The sequence below is a fragment of the Channa argus genome, chromosome 2, assembly GCF_033026475.1.
Source record: "Channa argus isolate prfri chromosome 2, Channa argus male v1.0, whole genome shotgun sequence".
In the NCBI taxonomy this organism is placed as follows: Eukaryota; Metazoa; Chordata; class Actinopteri; order Anabantiformes; family Channidae; genus Channa; species Channa argus.
Window position 1 is genome coordinate 22728595 of NC_090198.1, and position 22794 is coordinate 22751388.

General features: G+C 38.0%; 1 protein-coding gene across 1 annotated transcript; it reads right to left on the reverse strand.

The window, feature by feature from the left end:
* Window positions 1-19703: 19703 nt before the first annotated feature.
* Window positions 19704-22029, reverse strand: rassf10b (Ras association domain family member 10b). Its single transcript, XM_067493222.1, has one exon. It carries the CDS (start codon window positions 21730-21732, stop codon window positions 20416-20418), a length of 1317 nt encoding a protein of 438 aa, XP_067349323.1. The 5' UTR covers window positions 21733-22029; the 3' UTR covers window positions 19704-20415.
* Window positions 22030-22794: the final 765 nt, after the last annotated feature.

The window sequence follows — 22794 nt, forward strand, 5'->3', positions numbered from 1 at the left end:
GGCACGACACAAGCAATCATGTTCCCTTTTCTGACAAAACATACATGCACAGTATGTTGCATTTAGGGAAGAACAGCTGAGGATAGATATAAAACAAAAAAAACAAGGTACTGACAAAGAAAAGCAATACATTCTTATAAGGTCTGCTCTAAGGTCCTGGAACAGCAAGAAATATTTCTCTTTGTTGATGACATTTGGGTTTAAGGTCAAAAGATGGATATCAGATGATTAATAAGTTAAACAACATACTGTAGAATATGGCACCCTTTGTGTCAGATGACCAAAAGTACTGGACTGACAGTAGTTTCTTGTTAGCATCTGTGTTGTGTGCAATTGGCTGTTCAAACAGTAACTGGTTCTATGACTCCTCATGGGTTTAGCCTTAGGTTTTACCTGAGGAGACTTTTTGCTGTTTCCAAGGATAAATCAAAGATGAGAGAACTGTCCATGTGAGGGGAAAAAAGCCATTTTGAATCTGACAAAAGAACAAAATTGAATCAGGAGCATTGCACAAACATTGGCTATAGCAATACAGTTTGGAAAGGAAAGAAACCACTGGTGTACTGAGCATTGTATCTGAAGACGTTATGAGGGTGGTTATACCTTGTTCACCCACTGTTAAGGGCATGGTTTCAATTTACTATATATATGTATAATAATAATTTACTTTCTATTAATTTTTACCTATTATTTCCATAGGGACCATTCAGGACACACCAATGAAGGTGTAGCTACCATTGTTTTCAGGCATTGATGATTTTCATTTGGCTCAAGGAAATTGTTCTTAAATCACCTGTGGGAAAAAAATCCTAGGAGAAAACAGACAGAACAGATGATGCTGATGGACCCCATTCATTATTATTCGTTATTGTTGTTTCTAGCAGCCGCAAAAAGATGCTCCTGTTATTAGTAGTAGTCATTGGTGTGTAATACTTTGTTGTGTTGCCGTGAGAAATAAAGAAAGGAAGCAGAGCAAATACTAAAAACACTGATATTAAATGTCTTGTGTGGCCTTTCAAAATCAACTTATGACCAACTGAAAAGATACCAGATTTTTAGGCTATCACCTCTTCTCACCACATGCTGGCAGTAGAGTGCAACAAACACATGAAGATTTTTACATTAAAACTCATCCTGAAAAGTTTGTTTTTGAATAGATTATATAATTTTCTTATGTCTTGTGTTCTGAATATCACCAGTCAAATTATTATAATTAAATAACTCTACCAAAGTCATTAGAATGTAAGGTACTGAACGAGGAGAACACCTGTTTTAATCTCTAAGATGTCTAATGTGTTATTTTTAAGTTGTTGGCTCCAAAGTATAAAAAATTTAGGCTACAATCTTTAGGTCTCACCTGAAGTGGTCTCACCTGAAGAATCAGAAGATCCTTGAAACCAGCCTGATACAAAGCATCTGATTTACATCTGAGTGTGGTAGTTGACTTTGCAAACGTATCTTCTACCATGCACGTTTTCACCTGAGTCAAGCCAAATCCATTCAGATATATTTTTTTAATCTTTAAATACTCATATAAACGTTCATCAACACACACATCTTCTGCACACTTAATTACCTAAGACATTTGCAACACCTGGTGTATTAACCGTCAGACAGGAGCACATTTGGGACAGTTAACCCTGTATCACTAATTTCAACAACACGGTCCGGCCAGATGGATTTATACACACAATAATACAGAAAATACAGGGATTTAGTAGCACATTTAAAGTAGTTATACAACGAGGGGGGAACCAAGTTCGAAACCATAAAGTAAATCTGTTGAGGAAGGAACATCTTTATAACCAACCCCAAATCCCGTTAAAACAAAAACACATTCTGCCTTGAGATGACATGTGTCACATACAGATTGCTCAGAAGGGTGTAATAATGTCTTCATTTAGTTAGAGGATCAGGATAAGACTTCATTTAGTCCAGAGTCAGTTCAGTTTGCTCCAGGGTCACGTCAGTTCACAGAGAGCAATGAGTTCATACACATCCCAGCACAGGCATCTGGCTTCCACACGGAGTTTGTAAGGTCTAATATCCAACAACAGAGAAACTTCTCAGCATTACATTACATTAACTCAACTTGCAATAAGGTAATGCAATCTCAGCAATATGCTGCATATCAGGTTCATGTTGGTAGCCCAAATACTGCATTCGCAAGATGAAACATGAATATAAACATGAAATGTTTGATTTTAGACATAGCCTCAAACTGTTTCTGCAGTTAGTGAGACAAACATCAGTCAGAGCCTATGCATGACCAAGACATGTCACACACCAAATATAAAGAGGTACACAGGCTGCTTTTTTGATAAAATGGAAATGTACACTGAGGGGCAAGAAATTCAGTCAGTGGAAACACAAATAAGAAAGGAGTTAAATAAAAGCCACATTTTGATGTTGATAATCGTGCAGTTGTGTGAGAGGTGGTGATGGATGTTTTAGCTACAAGGCCAAAACATAAAACTGTAATTGGAATAGTGAACAAGTGAGCTCTGAAAATCACTGTTAAGTTTTTGGTGTGTGGCTCTTTCTCCCATTTATTAAACAGCTGGGAGAGGACGGGCTCCTGTGTCCTCTAATTTAATAGAGAAATGTGAACGTGCAACATTACACCTTATTTACCTCCAACCGAATCCAACCATCTGCTCAGTCTGTAGGATAGAGTGACATATTAACATGTGTGACATCAAAGGGAAAATATACTGCATATTTCAGCAGAGCATTTTCTGAATCATGAAATCAAAGTAATGCCTGTAATTAAATCAAATGAAACTTCCATTTTTTAAATTTATGGTGTTTAGTTTTATGGCAAGGAGTTTGCAGTACTGTCGTACAATTAATATTACAAATTAAAACTAATACTGTATCTTCCTATATTATCAATTTAGATTTGCTAACACAAGCAGAGTGAATTTAGAAAATAAAAAATGTACTCCTAAGGAAAGTTAAAAACAATTTGAGTGTAGATTTGGGTATAAATTGATTTATTTCAAAGATATTTTCAATGAATTCCTTATCTGTGTGTCTCTAAAAGAAAAAGAAAAGACTGATTGTCATTATGAACCCTAGTGCAACCAGCCAGTCAGGAGTGAGTCATGTGGCAAAAAAAATGTTTTGGGGAAAGGCTGTGTGTGTGTGCTGTCTCCCGGTGATATGTGGCTTAAACAAACTCTAAAAACATATGATAACTAAACTGTTATTGTCTCTCCAAGTCACACTGGTAAAAGCTATGTGGGTGTTGAACTCGAAACATTGAATCACACAGATTATCTGAGCAAGAGCTAGTCAAAACATAATCTTATGACTAAATGCCTGTGGCCTTCTCAATGTTTCCTTTTATCCACTGATCTGAATTGACATATAAACATGTACACGGGTTTTAATAATGCTGAGTCCCCGGATGAGAAGCATCTCTCTTGTTGGGAATTTGCGCTATATAAATAAAGTTGAACTGAATTGAATCGAATAAATATCTGATTTTGCTTTCTTCACCACATAAGGAAAGACCTAAAGCTAGTCTGACATTTCCTGCTTCGGCTGAAACATTTAAAAAATAAATAGTCATTGGTGTTTTTACCCCTATGTCCTACACCGTGGCTGGCTTTTTATGAACATAAATGACCGTAAATTGTCCGGCGAGCTGGCCTTAAAAAATAAAAAGAAATATGGGATCCACCAGGTTAAGCTAATAATATGGAGAGTAAGAATTAGGTCAATGACGTGGTCACGGTCACAAGAGTTTGAAAAAAATTTAGTCAAGTGTCACACTTTGGCTTAGATTTAACGTAACTTTTTGGAAGTTCATGTGTTTTCCATCGATTAGAAAAAGCGGTTAGCTAACATTAGCAACAATGGAGGAGATGAGAAACTGCAACGGAACTTTAATATTACTGGATATGTAACGTTATCAGTTGTGTTCAATTCCAAGGACTCAAGGAAATGTCCCCCAAAATCAAATAAGGTGAGTCACGTAGCTACATCATTTTTTTTTTTTTTGGTCTCTGCTTGTGTTTTTCTGGTTCGTATTAGCATAACATCACAGACAAGTTAGCCGTTTTTGTAAAGGTTAACTAACACGCCTAACTAACGATACGATAACTACCGAACTTAAAAACACTCGGTCTGCAGGACAATGTAGAGTCTTTTATTAAAGCTAAAGTATTAACAATCTGTATGATAAAATATATAGAGCACGATGATTAAAAACCGATTTTCAAGTCGTTTCAGAAGTTTCAACCAATAAGGATCAAAACCAACATGGCGACGGTCGACTGGCGTTAACGTTATAGAAAACTAATTCTGAACTCGAGGAAACGGGTTAATTTCGCTTTTAATCCTTCAACAAACGATTTAGATTTACCCAGATAGTTAGAAGTGGAATATCGACAGAACAGCATTAGGTTTTTGCAAACGGACTGTTTAGCTGCTTCAGCATTGCCGTTTGATGAACTTTCAATGCTAACACGTGAGGCACGTAATGGGTTCGGTGGAATGTCTGTCGCTGTGTGTGTTTTTTAAGTCGATGCTTGGTTTCTGGTGATGCTGTGTAGTTGGGTTATATTCTGCACCATATCTTGTTTGTGTCAGTGCAGCCGGCCGGGATTTAAACAATGTAGAAAAACTTCAATTTAGTGGATAATCGAAGCTTGGACAGTTATATTGGAATCATGTATCTTTTGGGGGCCGTACCCTCCAATACGTCACAGGGGTCACACAGCTGTCTGGTTATGAGAAGCTTAAAGAAACAGAGAGAGCGAAGAGGAAACCTTCAAAAATATATTCCACACACACTTGTTATATATTGGATTCATTATACCTGTTTTAGGTCTAAGTAAAATGAATAACACCATGATAGAAGTTTATAGGGTGTGTTACGTTTTTATTTAAACCTTAACAAGGAGCCATATTTTTGAGCATCATGAGAAGTATATCATGTTTTTGTGTGAAATGAATTGTTCAGCTAAAATATCTGCTATTTTTGCAACTAATTAATAGTTTGAGTCATTGTTTGGGACAATGAATTATTTGCTGGTTCTAGCTGATCAATTGCGATGAGGATTTGCTACTGATTTTTCTATATAATAATCACTTTTAAAAAGTTTAAATTTGGTGTTTTGGACTGTTAGACATAAGGACATTTTATCTATATGATTAATTCCTTTTTGAACCCTAGTTAAAATTTTGGTTTTTGAACTGAGGTTAAATAAATTGAGGTTTATTTACACCTTATGTGATTGAACACCACCAATACTGTTTAATACCCTAAGTTCTTTTAAAAGACATCTTATGTGGCTTCTGAGCCATGGTCAACAGACCCCTCTTAAAATAATATCTCAGTAGGGTAAATGCTTTAGAACCATATGAAACTTAAATGTAATATTATTATGATTAGGCCAGCACACAATAGATGACTTTGGTTTCTCAAAAATGAAGACCCCCCCCCCCCCCCCCCCCCCCCCACCTCTTTCTGTACCTTTGGAGTCTGGGTTCTTTAGTATTTTGGTTCCCATCGATGTCTGGATGACTGGTTTCCACGACAACACTCAGAAGGGGCCCCACCTTTATCATATTAGGGAGGTCTGCACTCCAGTGTTGAGTGCTCTCCTCTTCGCATGTTTAGATCTGGCAGAAATTCCTTATTCCTTATTTGCACACTGAGTAGAGCTTTATACTGATTGAGGAGCAGACCTTGGACAATTCTTCAGCTTTTGTTCCTGCAGGAACAATTTTGCACATTCTTTTAAAATAATTTTTATTTTTTTTATTTCATGTCGTCATGTTTAATATTTAAACGGCGAATACAGAATGATGCCAAGAAGGAAAAGACATTAGCTGTTATAATTGGGATTTCACCAATAAAGGAGTAGAATCCTCACTTCAAAGTCTGTAAATATGGTCTTTGAAGCACCTTTGATCAGCATCATCTTTAGAGTTATTTTCTGAGTGAAGGGGAAGCCAAACTTTGATATAAGTGTAATTCTGTAGCTCGTGTTGCTGATGACAGAGCAGAAATGTTTTGGTGGCTCCAATTTGCTCCTCCCGTTTTGGGTTAGTGTCAAACAGCATGAAACTCACCTGGGAGGTGATTGTTGTTGGAGTAAGGATGGAGAGAGCTTTGAAAGAAAATTGCACTTTGAAGCCCCACAGCAAGGAACCTTCCATCTCCTCCATATCCACGTGTATTTTGTACTTTGTGCCATTGGTCTCTATATTCCAGAGAGTGCATAGATTTCACACGTGACTCGAATTTTAAGCTTTACCTACGAATATTATACTCTAGCTGTTTACTTACAATGAATAGTTGGATCTTTTAAAAAAGATTCCGTTCACTTCAGTACTTTATAGATACAAAGAAAAAGTGGTCCACAAGTGAGTCTGCCAGGACTCGTCTCTCCTCTCCAAATTCCAGGAGCACTAATTTTTTGAACACTGCACGCCAACTGCTAGACCACTGTATTCTGTTTATCACAAAGAACTATAAATTAACCACCCCCCTCATGCTACATGGGAATAAAACAAACACACCCATAGTTACAGTCTGCTAATGTTAGCAGCTACTGTATCTGAGCAGCTAACGCTAGCAAATTGTAAAGACAGTAGGGACCGTTCTCATGCACTGGAGAGTGGATTGACAGGACAGATGTCGTAATTCAAAAGAGTGACGTCAAATAAAATATTGCAATGTAAGTAAACGGTTAAGGGCGCTTGGCCATTTTACAGAGGCCACAACCATTCAGTTTGTAACTCTGTTGCATTATAGGTCTATAGCTTAAAAGTAAGTGTGTAGCTTCTAACCTGTTCGAATGCTACTTGGTACACTGTCAGATTTCTGGTGGCATATTATATTTAAGTATGAATAAAAGGAGGGGCAAAAACTAAGGAGATTCTGAATGCAAGTGACAGCGCATTATCAGCACTAATTTACAATATCACCCAAATCATTCTCTGATGATTACTACTTTACAAATGTTGCTATTTATGTCATCTTTGGAAGATTTTTATTTTTTAATAACTGAATTATATATTGGAAAGAATAATGTAATGCAGTGACTGTTTTTTTCTCCAATATTATGCAGCCCTACATTTTACGGATTTGACCAATGACTTTAAACGTTTAAATTTATCCACACATATTTCTATTTTCTTTCATTGCAGGTATGTGTTTAATTGAATAACTTAAATAAGCAGGAAGAAATCTCTAGTCTCCCACACACAATTGATGTGACCTCAGCTCTTAAAGAGCATGCTTTTGCATGACTGAACACTGTTGTGCCTTCCTGTCAGCTATCTCTAAATGCTCATCAGTCTGTTATTCAGGGCCCAACCATCTGTGGAACACCTCTTTATCACAGTGTAATTGAGGCAGTGAATACAAAAAAAAACCTCTCAAAAGCTCGAACATTTTTTAAGTGAGCTTTTTACGTTTAAGCTGTGCTCAAATGCTTTAGTCACACGTAGATATGTTTTTATATCAGTTCTTACATCATCAATATGATGGCAAGTCCCCAAACAGACAATTGTGAAGTTAGGGTTACACAGTGGGTGATTATGGTTTGGGTAATTTCCCAAGAAGTTAACACAAGTCAGTGTCATGTCTGCTGTTATGAATAATGCGATGTAAACACAACTCTGTTTCAAAAGGAGAAATGCTATGACCCACAAAGGTACCGTAACACAATCCATTCCCATTGTACTGGGGTGTTTAGAGCAATTGTTCTGCAGAAAAGATCTCAAGATTTTTGCCTAGAGCGCAGTCATTTCACTTTTATTAAGATGAAGAAAGATTTTAGAAACTCTTGGATATCTTTTATGAATTTTTCTGTAACTGATACACCAAGCACACCCACAAAATTCTGTTATGTATGAGAATTATCAAGGTGGTGTTGGAAGATATCCTGTAAGTGAGCCAACATGTAAAATACTTACTTACTTTCTTCACATAGGGGTGTGGCACATATGAGACTTCCTGAAGCCATTGAATTCTTTGTAAGATGTAATGTAGTGTTTCAGATATAACAAATCCTGCAACACATCACTTAAAATTAGGGCAGCGTACCAAACTAATGCTTTTATGGCAATGACCAAATTGTTTGAAACTATAAAGTATTGGCACATGCCTTGTAATTTAATACCAAAACATAACTTAGGTAGTAATTTTCATTATCAGCATCAGGGAGCCATTGTCAACATTTGTACCGTTTACACAATTTCAATGGAATTGTCTTTTTGGTAAAAATTTATTTGCTAAAACTGGTAATAAAAAAAGTTTAGGAACTGGTATCAAACTTAAAGTATATGTATTGGTCCAGCATTGAAATGGTCCAGCAGTCCTAAGATTAAACATAAAACTAAAGACAGCAGAATGTAATTTTGCTTAAATTGGATTTTATAAAATTTGACATCAAAGTATTGTTATGAAATCGCTTATGACATAAAGGGATCTGTCCCGGTATCAGTACATAAAACATTTTTTAACAATACCCAGTACTACCTGAAACTAAAAACAGAGCCACCAAGAAAAGCCAGACATTGAATCATCAAGGGTTACCTTTAAAGGAAATTGGCCAGTATGGAGTGTATTGCCATTATTCAGATGCAGTTTGGTCTGCAGTGTAAATGTAGTGATCTAGTTATGGAAATGTAAGATGCAATTTTATTGATTTTTGCATTTCAAGTAATTATTATACAATGGCTAAAGAAGAATAGTTCACCAGATACTAAACACAGTACTGACATGTATTCACTCCCCTATTGAGAAAATAAACTCAAATCTCATGAAATTGACTTTGTTCGTTGATGATAACCATCAGTGCAGAGGCAGTTCAAGGTTAAATTTATCACATGTGAAACTGGGTGAGAATCTTTAATGTGATGTGGATTAAATGTGGAAATGAGGTGAAATATAAACTAAAAAACATACTGGCTAAATATATCAACTTTTCCTATTTGGTGTTTTGAATGTAGACTTCTTTTAGACACCGGTGTCACTCTGTTGATGGCATGAATAGTTTTGAGAAAACTGCACTATTTTGCAAACAGTGTATTTTGTTTGTTTTTATTGCCCCACTGTCTCTTGTTTCCAAAGCTTCTTTGAGCAATGAAGAAAACCTGTGACCTACACATGTAGATGTCTTTTTGACCTGCAGATCACCAAAGAAATGTCCCTTTGGACAGCTTAGATTGTCTGAAAATTACACTGTAGTTTTTTGCTGTGAAATCCAAAGTCTCCAGTGTACCATGTATTAAAGTTGGCCACAGACACTATTCCCAGAGGAAATGTACCTTTTTATTCCAACTGATCAAACTGATGTTTGTCAGACTGTTAATGGTAAACCTGAAGCAAATTCCATATGCAGTGTATTCAGACTCCCTTCATTCCCTTCGCATAGCCAAAATGTAATGTTGCAGCCTGGTGCTGTCGTTGTTTAATGGGGGGGCACTGGGGTCTGTTGTACATGATCTATCTGTGATATGTGAAAGGCTGTCTTTGTTACTTGGTGTTTGTCTACAGACAGCACAGAACCATATACAGGAAAAAATTTAAAATAAAGAGACCCAAAGGTTTCATTATATGGGTTCATATAATATGGGGGATATAGTGCACACAGAAAGTATACAGAATCCTTTAGAAGGAACCAAATGCAGATTTTTTTTTTCCATTTTAATTGCTGACATGACTATCACATGCATAATAACAATAAACATTGTTTAGTACATAATTTTGTTTTCGATTTAAAAGTTATTTTTAATAATTGAAGTCCCCTTTCTTTGGATAGTATAAAGGGGGCAGCACCCTGTATTGATCAGCCACCACTGCTTAGAGCTTGTTAGAGAAATGCTCAAAAAAAAAAAAAAACAACCCAGCACTTCTGAGTTGTGAGAGTGGCACTGACATGCTCTTGTTTTTCTGATGTGTGTGTGTATCATCATGCTAATGGTTTCTCCTCTTACTGGGATGCTGTCAGCTGTTTTAAAAGGCCACTGCGGTGGCATTGAGCTATGTTTGGGTTTAGTTTAGCATGGTATGATGAACTTGTGCTCATTATTTCTACTAAATAGCTTTTTACTTTACCTTACAACTACCTTTACCTTACACTTAATTTTCAACATGGTAAGACACTATGTCTTACAAACTAGTTTTGAGGGACAATAATTTGGCCCTTGGCCCTTCCCGAAGAAGGTAATTGGGGGTTAATGAGCCTGTTGGTGACAGATCTGGGCTACGTCTTCTCCTATGGGAGGTGACAGGGCTTGAGTAGCTTTACAAGAGGCTGTGCAGTAACCCACAGACGGGGTCCTGGGGGTCAGAACCTGGCCTTACAGGATTAACACACCTGTCACCAGCACAATGAGGCCTAATGAGCATACACTGGCAGTCCCATCCTGTTGGCAGCAGGCCAAGTGCAGTTCGAGTGGCTCACAGCTCAGAGCTGCTATTGAAGTCCTGGTTCTCGAGTCAATACCTTCATTAGTGACTTCATGGCAAATCACTCTGAACAAAGACTGCTACAGCCACAAAGTGACACATTCCAGGGATTAGAAACCAGACACCAGAAAAATAATGTCAGCACAATTAATTTGACATGAAGTGGACATAGTTACCATATTAAGGGTATTTTTGTGATAGATTTTACAGTTGATACAAATTGAGCTGAAGTGATTGAAATATAATACAAAATATATAAATAAGCGAAACACTTCAGAGATTCAAATAATCGTGTACATTTTTGTTTAAACCAGCTGCTCCAGTGGAAAAGAATTTGCTTTTTTTTTTTTTAATTTGTATTTCTGGGATTGGATTAGCACAAAGAGGCATTTAAAAACATGGATGTGAACTATAGGAGGCCATCAAGGAGCTTTTTTGACAATCCTTAGACATTTTGTAAAATTAAATGATGTATTGAAAATTAATTTCTGAATAATCATTTAATAAAAAAAAAGATTGTTGCTTCCCTGTAGTGTGTATTCATTTTCGGTCCTTGACTTGGATACACTTTTGAGTTGAAAACAAATTGCACAAATAATCTGGACTGTGTATTTGCATTGTCACAAAATATTTTTAACTATCGGTGTTGCATAAGGATGGTATCTGAGGTTCCTTCCGGTTGTTAGAGGCTTCAGAACATATTTAGGTCTGTTCAATGTACACTTCTTTCTTTATGTTAAATTTCCTTTGCCATAGTTTTCATCTTTTGCAGGTTTGTTTGCAGGTTACAGCTCAAATTTAAGCCGACTTAGTGCATGAAACGTCCATTCTCTTTGTGCAATTCACTAAGTGACATATTGATTTAGTGGCAGTGCAGAGACTTTGTTCCCTGCTCCTCATGTATCGCAGCAGAAAACTCTCCACTTTTTTTCACTCTCTTTAATTTCATTCTTACATTTTTATTTGTATTTATGTATGGTTATGGATGGATGAATGTCAGGCAATGCTGCGTCCCATACGATATTTGACGTTATACAGAAATCTCAGTGTATATCACCGGAGGCTCTGAATTTGATATTAGGTGATTTTACATAATGTCTCTTTGAAAAATATACTAACAAACTTTATCGGTATGTCTCATGTACAACCAGATTGGGCAAGACTCTGGACTTATGTGTGCATTAAGGATGCTTCTAAATCATTTCCTCTCCCCACCCTGGGTTTCACAGATCATAATTGTGTGTATCTCCTCCCACTTTTTTCAAAATTTCAAATTAGACTTTTTCGTTCTTTAAAACAACCAGAGGAGGTGAGAGTCTGGGCAATTGATGCTGTGAGCTGCAGGGCTGCTTTGACTGTACAGTCTAGGAAATGTTTGAGATCTTTTGAGGACCTGAATGAATTAACCAATGTTGTTTGTTCTTATGCAAGCTTCTGTTAGAGGGTTAAGATTTACCCAAACAATAAGCTGTGGGTCATTAAATCTGTTGAGTCTTTTATAATGAAAAAGAAAATGGCATTCTAACAAGGAGATGTGTTGGATGTAAAGACATCTACCAAAGAGCTCAAAGTTGAGATTTTAAAAGTAAAACAGACTTACAAGGCCACCCTAAAGAATAAAATGGTTTCAAACAGCTTTGGTTCAGCTTGGTCCAGCATGAAAACTATCACTCGCTTTGAACACACAAGTGTCACTTTAAATGGCTTAAGCTCGAACAATGACTTGGCTAATGCTCTTAATTATTTTTATATTTTTTTCAATGTGTTTCATTTTTAGCAAAGAAATACTGGAATTAGCCCTTAATGTGTGACAATCAGCATTTCTTTATAAAAGAGAAGGATGGTGAAGGAGTCATGGACCAGACCACATATGTGGCCAGCTACTCAAAACCTGTGCACAAGAATTAAGTCCAGTTTTTCACTACATTTTTAACAGATCTCCGGGAAGGATGCTATTGTTGTCCCGGTCGCTAAATCTAGCCGTCCCACAGCTGTTAATTATTTTGTCCCGTCATCATGCAAATCTTTCGAAAAAGTGGTATAGTGGGTACAATCCACCAGTTGCAATTCGCTTACAGGTCCAACAGAGTAGTGGAGGATGCTACACTAACTTTTTTTATTAATTTAATACAAGTCAGCAGCACATCTCCATTCACAGGATTGTATATCATTTTAAATTGAACAATAATTTTTCCAGATGGAATTTTTTTTACTTTCTTTCTTTTAACAAATGGGACTCAGAGTCTTATCTGACCTAATGTGCTCCTCCACTGGCTCACCACAAGGGCACGTGCTATCAACCTTGGTATTCAGTCTCTTCACCAACATGTGTCGGAGCACTTTTAAAAGTATGCTGATGACTCTATCAGGCCTCTGCAGGGAAATGAAAATAACCATGTCCAATAACAATGTCTCTGTGGCGTGAGGACTCTCTCACCTACAGCTAAATTTATTAAAAATCAAAGACATGGCCATTGACTTTAGGAAAAGTCCAAATAAATAGGACCATTCTATTTATATACATCAAACGTTTGGACACATTTATTATTTTTATTGGTATTCCAGTGGGTTTTTGAGCTTTTATAAATTTTTTTATCTTCGGTATTTACATCTACTTTTTTCTACCTTTTGTAAAAATGATCAGTAAGCTTTGTGAGTACTTGTCCATGTCTGTTTTTAATTTGTTTGGCTATTTTTCTGGTGCCACGAATGTCTGTGTGTACTATGGTTGTCTTTTCCCAATTCAAAACAAATCTACCCATGGGTATAAATAAAGTAACCTAACTTTGTAAATGAGGAGCCTGGGTCTCCTGCTGCTTTACGTGTGCTGCCTCTATTGGCTCCTACCTCCCTCCTGTTCACCTTTGTGACCCAGCAACAGAGAGTCAGATGGCAGTGATGCTTCAGCAGCTTTAACCTCTTCTAAAATGACCTATGAACCCAGTGATGACCCCAGAACAATGACATTTTTAAGAAAATGCACAGGTATGTGAGTTGTGCCACATGTTTACATACACATCAGGAAGTTTTAATTCAACTTTATTTATATAACGCAATGAAAGACCCTTTTTATAATTGTGTAATAACGGACAAAACAGACAGACTGCAGAAAGCTCAGATTGCAAAATTATTCAGACTTTTGACTGACATTGCTCAAAACCTTTTGTGTATTTAATAAGGCCAGTGTAGTGAAAGGCTTTAAAGGAGGACACTTCAAATTCCTGAATTTCCTCTCAAGTGGCTCCAGTGTTCTGGAGACACTCTGGGAACCACGTAATCAAAATTGTGACATTTATGCAACCCAATTCATCTATGTGGGAAACTCTCCACACAGGCTGCACCTTTTTGGGGGAGGGAAAAAGACAAGGATTGTGCTTTTCCTCTGAGAATATTGTATGTAGTAATAGATTCTCACTTGTAATTGTGAGATGAGGTTTTTTTTATTTTATTTCAGGCCAGGTAAATTTATGTTGCTCATTGTATAAAAGTAGCAAATGAGAAGTGTGTGTGTGTGTAACAGAAGGGCTGCCATTTTCAGAGCATGTAATACTGTACTTTCCTTGTTTGGTAATAATGATGCTGCTCTAAATTCAACAAGTCACTTGAGGTGACCCATGGACCCGGATGTTTCTGGGCATTTTGGTGCCTAAGGCGATACACTGTTGAATTACCCATAACATTATTATACTTGACATTTATAAACTTTTGTTTATGTAGAATGAGAGATGTTTAATCTATTATTATTATTATTATTATTATTATTATTATTATTATTATTATTATTATAGTAAATGTACCAGCTGGCTAAAGTGGCTTCTAAGAGCTTTGGTTCAGCTTAGTCCAGCATAAAAACTATCACTCGCCTTGAACACACAAGTGTCACTTTAAATGGCTTAAGCTTGAACAATGACTTGGCTAATGCTCTTATTTTAATATTTTTTTTTTCAATGTGTTAAAAAAATGAGGCCTTAATGCGTGACATTTCTTAAATGTACCAGCTGGCTGATTGTGTGACATTGGTCATATGTTCATTTTGTTTAAAGAAACAAAAACAAAAAAAAAAATGTATTTATGACCAATCTTCATAAAGACTAGACTAAAACTGAAAAAACATTCTTTTAAAAATTACTATGCAACTATGAGATGAATCCATTATCTGTAGCCGCTTATCTGTTTAGGGTCACGGGAGGGCTGGAGCCTATCCCAGCTCTGATAGACTGGTGACCTCTCCAGGATGTTCCCTCACCTCTCTCCCTATCTCAAGGCCAACACAGAGAGACATACACAGTCCGACATCCATTTACACTTACATTCACACCTACAGGCAATTTTAAAGTAACAAATTAGCGAACACGTATGTCTTTGGACTGTGGGAGGAAACCGGAGTACCTGGAGGAAACCCACGCCAGCTGTTTAAAAGCTTATTATACTGGCAGAGCAGTTGGTAAAACTTGAACAGGATTTTACAACTATGGAAAGTTATTATGGCAGCAATTGTTCATCTTTGGTCATGGTGGTCTTGTGGTAAATAGTACAAATGCAGCATTCACATCACAAAGTAATCATCGAGGAAGGGTGAATCTGTGTACACATGATTGGCCAACTCACACATGGCAGGGTGCTAAGTTAAATTAATAAGTTTAACCAGATCCAACTCTCTCCACATGATGCTGTTTGGTTTTGCCAGAGTCACCTGCTGTGCTGTAAAGGTCTGGTTGGTATAATAGATATTTGTCCAGTACTGAATGCAGCCTGTATGAAATACTTTCAGCATCTACTCAGTGCAAAACAAATACTGTCAATTTCATGTTTGGATACGATTTTATTTGCAGTAAATTTTCTCACAGATTTTTCTTTTGGTTCTAGTTTGGGTAGTACATGTACCTAAATGACATTAAACTCACCTTTGACTTCAAGGAAAATATCTCTACTTCTAGCTGAAAAGTGCCTCCAGATGAAATCACTTGGTGGAACCTTCGGTTCAGATTATGTCATCTGGTTGCTCACACTATGGATGTTGTAATCATGGCACATGACATCACCCAAAGGAGTTTCTCATCATTTAGGACTTCAGATGATGTCATCTGGAGGAGTTTTTCAGCTAAGGGCAGTGAAATTTTAATACAGGGAAGTGAGAGGGAAGTTTAAAAGCATTAACACACATTTACACCCTAAATTAAAGCCATAGAAAGCAAGAAGAAAAGTGAAGTCCCTCTTTAAGTTTGCTAAAATTGGACAAAAGATAATAAAATAACATGATTCAAAGTGGAGTTAGTAATGTAGTTGATTAAAAATATATATAATTATTTTTTTTTCCACATTCCACTACTGTAGAAAACTCAACAAAACAATCTCTCATAAAAATATTTGCACAATATTGTTAGGGGAAATAAAGAGCAGAAAGGAATTTAAGTTTTGACTTGCAGTAAAGGTCATATTTGCACCCGTTTAGTTTCTAAAGGTCACATCTGCTGCTTGTGAATTTATAAAATCGGTTGTTTAGTCTTTAAGTTAGAGAGTATCTGTCTTTTTTTTAAAAAAACAGTCCTTTTTGTTTATTGTTCAAACTAGTGTGAGAGTCTTTACAGGAAACGTACAGCTGAGTATCATTGACATAACAACAATAATTGCATGACTATTGTCTGATTTGGCTGTTAGGGCAAATGTAGAGTGAGAATATATTATTGTAGGAAACATATTGTGTTTTTTCAGATAAATTAGATTTTAGCCAAGAAAGGGCAAACCTAGAGAAACCACGAGAGAATGCATAATGCTATAGTGGTCTTTTTCTGTCACGGTAGAGAAAGACAAGGATGTGATTCTCTACTTAATGTCAATTTTAACAACAAAAAAGTCATGAGAATTACCACTAAAGGACACGGGATCTGATAGAGGATTCTTACGAGTAACGGTGTCAAAAAGAAACCTAGTATTGTTACTAATAAAGTAAAAGTAATATGCTGTTCTTGGACTTGGACAAAACACATTTGTACATCAGTACAGACTTATGCCACTCGAGGGAAAAGAGATTCATGTTTTGATTTCTATTTGTTTTACAATCCTCTGCAAGTCTTTGAAACAGGATGCTGGCTAACAACCCTTGCTTGGAGATCACAGCGGCGAGCCTCAGCCTTTACACTCCCACTGTACTCAGCAACAAAACGCCCTCTAACAGTTGCTTCTTCAAACTGTACAGCCGCATCAAGGACAACAGGTACTTCCTCCCCAGCATACATTGTCTGTGCCTGACCAAGATTGAAGTCGTCGTTGCTGACATTCAGACCACGTGACACAACGAGGCCCGCATGTTTCCTCAAGATCCGGCTTTGTGTGTTAGCAGCTGCGTTCATTCCCAATTCTTGTTTCCCTGCTCTAATCCTCACTTCCTCTGCCTTAAGCTTAGCTTCTCGCTGCTCTAGGGCGTGTCTTTGCCTTAACGCTTCTGCCCTCTCAACAGTTTAGCTCTTTCTAGTTTTACGCCTTTGAAGCTGCTGCTTGAAGATGCTACAGAACTTATTCTGGATTTCCTAGATCTCCTTGAAGATACTACAGACACACTCTCCTCAGGAGCAACAGACTTTGCAAAGCATCCTCCCTGGCCTCGAGGCTTGGCTCAACTTCCCCTTCCATCATTTGCTGAGTAGTGTTTAGCCCGTGTAGAGAAGGTTTCTTACTAATGTACAGGTGGTTTTACTCTGAGAATCTGATGAATCTGACGCTCCAGCAAAACTTCACTCCAGAGATAGTTGTTTGACGAACATTGAACATTTATTGTACTTGCTTCTCAACTTAGCCGATGACGGGTCAATTGTACATACAAGTTTAAGTACAGTAACCTCATTAGCATGTTCGCAAACAGCTTCATCAAACAAGTTTCTCAAAGTATGGTTGAACTCGCAGAACTCTGTAAGAAACAGTGTGCTCCCACAGCCACACACTGAACCTTATTCTTCTACTTTGTTGCGCAGTTCACACCACCTTATAGTCAGTTCCTCTGCTCCAGCTACTGTGTCACGTCTGCTCTCTTCAGTAGCTGAGCTGAACTGCTTCTCTTGCCACAAACCCTTTGCGCTGCATTGTTCCCTTGACAACCGCACAACAAACTTAAAAGGTAAACTATCAAAGCTGTATGTCACTAATGACATCATCAATACGCAGAAACATAACACAACACACATTACAGTACAGTTCACAATACGTACTACATAAAACAAAAACTAAACTGAGGGAACCCTTGGTTGGCTCATACAATAAGTGTGGGGTTTCTTTAGGGAACTAAGTTGTAAACTTAAATATCTTGTTTTGTTAGTGAGAGGTGCAACTGAATCCAGCAGACTAGACAAAGTAGTATTCATGCCACTGGTGCAGTTTTGACAGTCTGTTGCTGCAGTGAATTAAGCTAGAGCTGGCAGTTTTTCACTGAGAGAATCTATGGTTAACTGACCAATATATTGAGTGATAATGAGGTCAAATTTAAAAAAGTCATCTGACATAACCAAAGTGATGAGGACAGTCGGGTCAGAAACGACTATGTTTTATGACAGAATTAAGTGAGTCGAGTTGGAGAAACTGTTACTAAGTGCCATGAAGGATTCTACTAAAAGGATCAAAGGCATATTTTAACTGAAGTTTAAAGTCACCTAAAATAAATATGTCAAAGTCATAAACAAGTTCTGAGATGCATTCCCCAAATTTAATTAAAAATTGCAAATAAGGGTGATCTGTACAGCACCACAGCGCTCATTTTCCCTGGCCCTGCTCATTGGATGAGGTTATAGGTGCCTCAAATGAGTTGAGAGTAATATCCATTGCTGAAGTAAAGCTAAAAGTAGACTTCTAAATTAAAGCTACACCACCACTTTGTTTTGAGCAACCTGTAACAGGATTTCTTGTATTAACATAAAACTCTAATGGCTTATACAAAACGCATTGTAGGGAACCAGCGTAAATTTTCTTTGGCCTCTTATGGGGAATTTCATCAGTTGTTTTTAGATTAATTTGACAAGCAACACTGGTGGAGGTAATGGTAAGACTTTGCAAACTATTAGTACAGCTGATGTCTGTCTCTGAGTCTCATACAAGTGTCTTGCTATTAAACACTGAATTGGGACACGACTGTTTTAGCATTTACATTTTTGAAAAATATTGCATGTATTAATATTAATAAAAGCAGGTTTCAAATGGTATAGGTATAGCAGCATACTTTCAAGATTATAAAGTGTTTGCGATCTGCCTTTCACATGATCATTCTTTATAAATGGAAATAAATGGTACAGATTTGTAAAACATAACACATCTTGACCACAAATCAATGGTTACATATTGCAGTAAGTTGCAACAAGTTTTATGCTCAGCTGACCATCTGTGGTGGTGTTTAAAATGTAGCGTTATTATTTTTTTTTTTATTTAAAAGATGGCCAACGTACCGCGATTTATACATAATCACAGTTAAGTTCTCAAAACTGTTAAGTGATAAACACAAATCCCTGAGGATTACTTGGAACAAAGTGTCATTAAAGTCGTAAGCCAACCCACATCCTTGTGTAACACGTTACAGTGAGAACACAGGCTTTGCCTGAATCACCCTGACATTCGGACACAGACTGTAAAGGAGAGCTGTGTAACATTTCTTAGCTACTGTGTCACTGTATATGCTGAGAAAACACTTGCTTCATCTTTTATTCTTTGTGTGGTTTTGAATAATTTGATACACGCATTAAGTAAGTGTTCAATAGAACTCTTTAGACACAGGTAGTAATGTATAGGCCACTTCTGAGTTGTCTTGTGTATCACTGGTGTATTCAGTTGTTAAGGAGGACAAGGGCGGTTTTACCAAGTGAGGAAAATCAATACTGTTCTTACACTTTTTCTTATTCTGAGGCTTTGAAACATTTTATGATGGTAAATAAATTAGGATTGAGCAGTAGCAAGATCATATTTTCTTTCTCAACTCCAGGTGGTTGAAGACAGCAGGGTGCTCATGTACTGCTCTGCATCATACTCTAAGCAGTCAAGTGTTTGACTTGGGTGATGTTTCAAGGCTCCAAATCAAACTCAGAACTCTATCATCACTTTATCACCAGTGTTTCTACTGTATATGTGTATATCAATCACATCAGTATACACAGTTGTAGATGTCTGATGCTGAGGCCTTGCAAAAGCATTGAGATAATTATTCGTATCATTTAAATAATTTTTTCAGTAGTGCCTAGAGAGCAAAAAAATGTATATTTGTGGTGTACAAAGATGGCGCATGACTTCACAGCAGATGTTAGAGAGTTAAAAATGTGAAATGTCACTTATCATCCGTGATAGGTTTTGTTAAGTGAGTCCTCCAGGATGTAGAGCAGACCCCCGTTTGACCTGTGTGCCTGTGTTTTGACTTTATGATTCACTTGAATTTACCTTTATCTTCCAGTGTCTGGGTCAGAGTGAAAACTAAATGTTCGCAATAAGCAAAATAATCCTGACTTGTTTTTGTGTATTGTCAGGGTCGCCTTGCTGTCTCTGAGGTGTGCACTGTGTAAGCATGGCATAGCTTGTTAGTGGAAATGATCTTTCTTTGGCATATTTCATACTTTGATCTTGTGTCAGCTCTGAACTTGCACCCTCCAGTTGTAGATTGAACAGACTGAAGATTTGAAGGCGAACACAAGTTTTTGTTAAATCACTTTTTGTTCATTGTAAAGGGAAGAACAAAACTCAAGATTTAACAACATTTATTTATGTAAAAACAGCTTTCTCCATGACAGCAATTGTCATATTACCCTAACAAAAAGAAGTGCAGTAGATGTTAAGAATGTTAAAAAAATATAGGAATATGTGGACATTATGATGCCAAAGATTAAAAAGTCAAAGGTCAATTTAAATTTGCACATATAAGGAATTAAGTTTACTACAGACTAATGATGAACCCTGAGACTGTAAAGTAACTTTTTTTTTTGTCTGTATTAATAAATGTCACTCAGATAATTGAATTAAACCAGTGACTCCCACATGAAATGGCTGTCGGAGTCCTGGCTGTGCAGGGAACTTAAGCCGGTGTCTGAGTCGTCGTCGTTCACACTGTGAGCTTTTGATAAACCCCTGGCCTGCTCCACCCACTCGCTTTTTCTCTCCAAAGTGCTCATCATCCCCGTCTTATCATTTGTCTCCTGACTGACTGACCCCCCTTCTATGTCCAGAGTGTTCACTTTCTCCAGCAAATCCCTCATCTCCTCCTCCCTCGCCCCGCAAATCTCCTGGGTCAGCTCTAAATCGCTCCTAATATCTTCTAAATCCGTGTTGAGGCGCAGTCCGATGTATAAACTCGCATCTAGCTGCGTTTTGATCCGCTCTTCTTCTAAAAGCAGCTCGTGTTTGTATGCAGTGTCTGCCTCGCTGCTGGAAACGGATTGCGCGGCCTCTCCGGGCTCCGTGTCTTTGCTCTGCCGCTCCCGTTTCCTCCGCTGCATCCAGCGGTGGTTCAGCTCCTCTTGGATCTGCGCTGTGATGATGCCTATGAGGGCTTCCTGTTCCCACAGCTCGTCTTGTAGTCTAACCACCTCCTCACACTGCCGCACATACTCTTCAAACTTGGCACGAGTCTCAGTTGAACACAAGTTGTGTCTCTCGCGGCTGGAAGCTCCAGCAGCATCCATCAAATACGTGTCCTGAACATAATTCATCCCGTGGCTTTTAATTCTGTCAGAATGCACCTTTGCCTCATACCTTTCGATCTCTGCGTCCAGCTCTGTAATTCTCTCGATCTGCTGGCGGATTGTATGATCATGGGAAACCACACGATGAACCAGCGTCTCCATTTTCTCTGCGGAGGGCGCGTCTTTGTGCGCCACCCGCGCCCTCTTCTTATTGATCTTCTCCAACTTTCTGAAAGCTTTCCTGACAATCCGACGCTGTTTTTCAGGTGCGATGGCCCCCATGGGAGACCGTGTGGTCACTTTCGTCATACTGGGGTTCTGTTTACTGCGCACAACGCGCGCCTCTGCGCTTCGAGCACCGTGATTCGCCAAAGACGCTTCGCTTTTCACCAACACAAACTTCACGTTCCTCTGCTCCTCTCCCCACGCAACCCAAAGCCGTAAGATCTTTGTTTTCTTGGGCAGGACCCTCTCGAAACCCCTCCATTTTTCCACGATGCAATACGACTGTGCCGTGGAAAGGCCGAGCTTTGAGTTCAGGTCTTCCAGAAGCACTTTGACAACATCAGCGCAGGTTGTGCGCTTTGACAAGCCGAGGACGAGCTTTTCCTCTCTGCAGACCCAAACTGATATCTCATTCTCCTCCGAGTCCATCGTGGATTTGAGTTTTAAGCTGTAATTGTTATCATTAAACTAAGACACCTTTTGAAATAAAAAAAAAATAATTCAAAACATTTATCCTAAAGTGAATCACATGCGCTCGTCTGGAGAAAAGCGCAGCTGTGTCAGTTCCACTACTCGTGTCCTCTGTGCACGCGCGCTGCGTCCATCTGCGCTCTGTCCTCTTGTGCACGGTCCTAAGGCCAAGTAAAGAAAACACTTGAGATGCGCTTATGCTGAGTCCCCACAACACGATCACATGACTGCCAGTCGCAAGTCTCAGTAAAGAGGACTTCATCCTACTGAGATTTGAGCCAATAAGTAAAACTGGTTTCAGTAAAGTATTGATCACTGCATCTAACCTTGACTTTATCGCATTTCTTATCAAAAAGGTTTATATTCAGTTTTTCAACACGTGCATATATTTAGTAAAAGAAATGGTGCTAGTTCTATTTTGGTCTGCCAGTTCTGGAGAAGGTCTGCTGGGTGCTGACATTTCCTACTGCATAGCTCTGTGTGACAATTACACACACAAACACACTTTGAAATATGAATCTATCTATAAATTCAGGAGATTAAAACTGTTTTATTGCAGTTGATGATACACATTTAATCACACCTTCAGAAATCTGACTCTTCTGTCAGACCAGTGTAACGTTTAAAATGGAGAGCGACTCCGATAGTTTGACTTTTTTAAACTCATGCACTGTGATAACAAAACAAGGTAGAAAACTGCTGTCCACATCTTTTGTTTTATTGAAAATGCAACATCTTGTCCTCATAGTACGATTCTTGCTCTTGAGCAAATCCAAAGACTTTTTGTTAAGTCTAAAATGATTTGTTGCCAGTTTTTTCATGTGTGTTGTGGTTAAATCTTAAAGTCTCTACTGGCGTTTCAGGCCTGAATTTGGACAGTTCATTGTCTTCTTCCTTAGAGCTCAAACTATCTCCAAAGTGCTTGAACTGCCGTCTACAGTCCAGATTCTCAGTGGGATTTAAGTCTGGGCCTTGACTGGGCCACTTAAGGACAGTCAAAGTTGTTTTGAAGCCACTCTA

Bases quoted from the DNA above. Each gene is read 5' to 3' on its own strand.
- rassf10b (XM_067493222.1), bottom strand. From the start codon at position 21,732: ATGGACTCGGAGGAGAATGAGATATCAGTTTGGGTCTGCAGAGAGGAA.